Source organism: Penaeus vannamei, chromosome 42 (genome assembly GCF_042767895.1).
Source record: "Penaeus vannamei isolate JL-2024 chromosome 42, ASM4276789v1, whole genome shotgun sequence".
NCBI lineage: Eukaryota > Metazoa > Arthropoda > Malacostraca > Decapoda > Penaeidae > Penaeus > Penaeus vannamei.
Window position 1 is genome coordinate 16832115 of NC_091590.1, and position 2500 is coordinate 16834614.

The following is a 2500-nucleotide window of genomic DNA, read 5'->3' on the forward strand; positions in this document are numbered from 1 at the left end:
GGCAGCTTTTAGCAACGACACATACATACATACATACATACATACATATATGTGTGTGTGTGTGTGTTTAACAAATATACATATGTATTTTTTTAATCAAGAGAGTAGGCAATATTTTTGTGCTGTACCAAGTTTGCTCGCATCATGTTCAGAACGCACTACATGTATTATGTACAGTGCTTAAAGATATATTCTATGTGTGTGGGTGTGTGCGATTTCCGTAAAGAAGAGAGAAAAATGTTTGTGTGTATACACACATATTTTATATAAACAATCATCATTCAGGTTACAGACAAATACATGACCAGGGATGGAAGCTGAGAACGGGAATGGATAACCGGTAGTCAGCCATTTTCTTTCTCTCACTTCGTATTATGATTAGTATGTGGTTAATCAGGCATTTTATTCAGTTACGTGAGATTCCAAACATTTCTAGCTATCCATTTCCTCTATAAAATAAAACACTACTAATTACCTATGGTCTCTATCATTTCATGCTGGCATATACAGAACCACTAGTTAACCAGGTTTAACTTTCATTACATTTAACCTCCAGACAATTAGTTTATCCAATCACTTTGGAGCATGTATATCTCCAGTTGCTATTGTTTATGTTTTGTGCTATATCAAGTATAACTCGTTTCCGTCGAATCATGCCTATTCTTGTGCGTTCGAAGAGCACCAAGTAGCCTTGTCCTGTTGCCGTTGATTGGAAGACCAACGGTACTTATAGTGACCTCCTGACGACGAGATCGTCATAGACGTCTGCTTCGTACTTGAGGATGACTTGGCTCCGGTTTGCAAGGCTGTCTCTCCTCTTAATCTTTCTTTGAGTTCGTCCCATTGCTTTTGCTTGCAGTCGAAGGCAATGAAGATGAAGGTTCCCTGCAGCCCATTGAAGATAATGAAAAGGTACTCGAAAACGAGCGACTGCGTGTGGATGGACACGAAGGCGAAGATCCAAGTCATGCCCATCATGAGCGCCAGCTTACAGTACAGGACCAGGCGGATCCGCTGCTTCTTGTGCGCCTGGATTCTCCTCTGAATCCGCTCCCTGATGCGGTCCGCGTAGCGAGACGAGTCGCTTTCATCGCTGCTCTTGTCCTTCGGGGCGGTGGTCTGTGCGACGTCCGCGGCGGACTTCTTCAGGAACGTCTCTCTCTCCCTCTCGCGTTTCTTCTTCTCAGCTGGCCCATTTTTCCTCACGGTCGACGAGGCGAATTCGCCCGACGTGTGCTGCCTGTAGATGTCGTAGACGGAGATCCCGTAGAGCACCATGTTGAAGAACACAACAAGACCGGACGGGAAGGTGAAGAACACGACGAGGCCCCACTTGTTGTTGAACCAGCAGTTGTGTGTCCCAAACTGCGGCGTCAGCAAGAAGGTCTCGGACGAAAGCTGGTCCACGAAGATGGCGACGACGGTGCTTACCAGTGGAACAGTCCATGCGTAGATCGAATACTGGATGAAAATCTTCTTGGATTTGATTCTGTACCTGTTGGAGTGGAACGTCCGACAGATGTCGATGCTCATGACGTTCATCCAGAGGAAAGACGCTGATAGGAAGTAGTACATGACGGAGGCGATGGCGACGCAGGCGGGGTAGTTCTCATTCAGGCGGAAGAGAGAGACGAAGAGGAGCTCAGCGATGAAGAGAGAACACGTCATTGAGAACAGGTTCATGCTCGGGATGTTCTGCCTCCGAGGCAGCGCGAAGAATATGAGCATGTGAAGCAGCATGCAGACGAGGGAGATGCTGATGAGCACCGTGGAGATGACGTTCATGGTAGGGGTCCAGAGGGTCTCGGGGCGACAGACTAGGATCCAGGAGTGGTTGACGAATTCGTACTCGTTGAATTCGTAAAGCTTTTCCGTATAGTTCAGGTAAACACTTTGATTCGGAAACATGACACTGTAGTTGCGCCTGAATTCGGTCGTGTAACATGTGGAGTTGAGGTAAGAGCGTCCATCTTTTCCAGCCGTCCTGTTGTTGCGCACACACTCCCCGTCCTGGAGGGTGAAGAGGTAGCCGCAGGACACGTGTTCACAGCGACGATAGAGGGCGTCCCATACTTGGTCCTCCTCGCAGTCCCCGTCTACTGTAAAAAGGTCAGTCAGGGACGGCGGTGGCCGTGGCAAAGGGTTCCTGACAACTGGATGAAATTTCGACAAGCACTCTATCTCGTCCTCTGCCACGTGATTGCACAAAGCACAGTCAATATTTTTGTACGCTTTAGCCTCGTAAGAGACATAGTAGTTGTACGAAAAGCACCTCCTCCTGATTTCATCTTGTGGCCAGTCGGGACTGCATTCCTCTACCAAGTTGAGCTCACATGATCGCCCTACGGTCTCCTTGTAATCGACTATCAAATCACACTTGTGGTCGTCGTCCTCAAGGCTTTTCACCCGAGAACTCCTCGTCCAAGAGAGAGCACCTGGCAGGTATGTCATATTGGCTAGCGTTCTCGTATCATTTAGATCAGCCTGCGAGCACATAATG

The 2500-nt window shown here is 47.8% G+C and overlaps 1 protein-coding gene across 1 annotated transcript in view; it reads right to left on the reverse strand.

The window, feature by feature from the left end:
* Positions 1-2500, reverse strand: part of LOC138860574 (uncharacterized) — a gene marked incomplete at its 5' end in the record, with an annotated part of 3650 nt that overhangs the window by 694 nt on the left and 456 nt on the right. The window contains 1 exon segment of the mRNA XM_070118316.1: positions 1-2500. This exon segment is cut by the window's left edge and continues 694 nt beyond it; it is cut by the window's right edge and continues 188 nt beyond it. Coding sequence (XP_069974417.1) covers positions 658-2500 — 1843 coding nt within the window.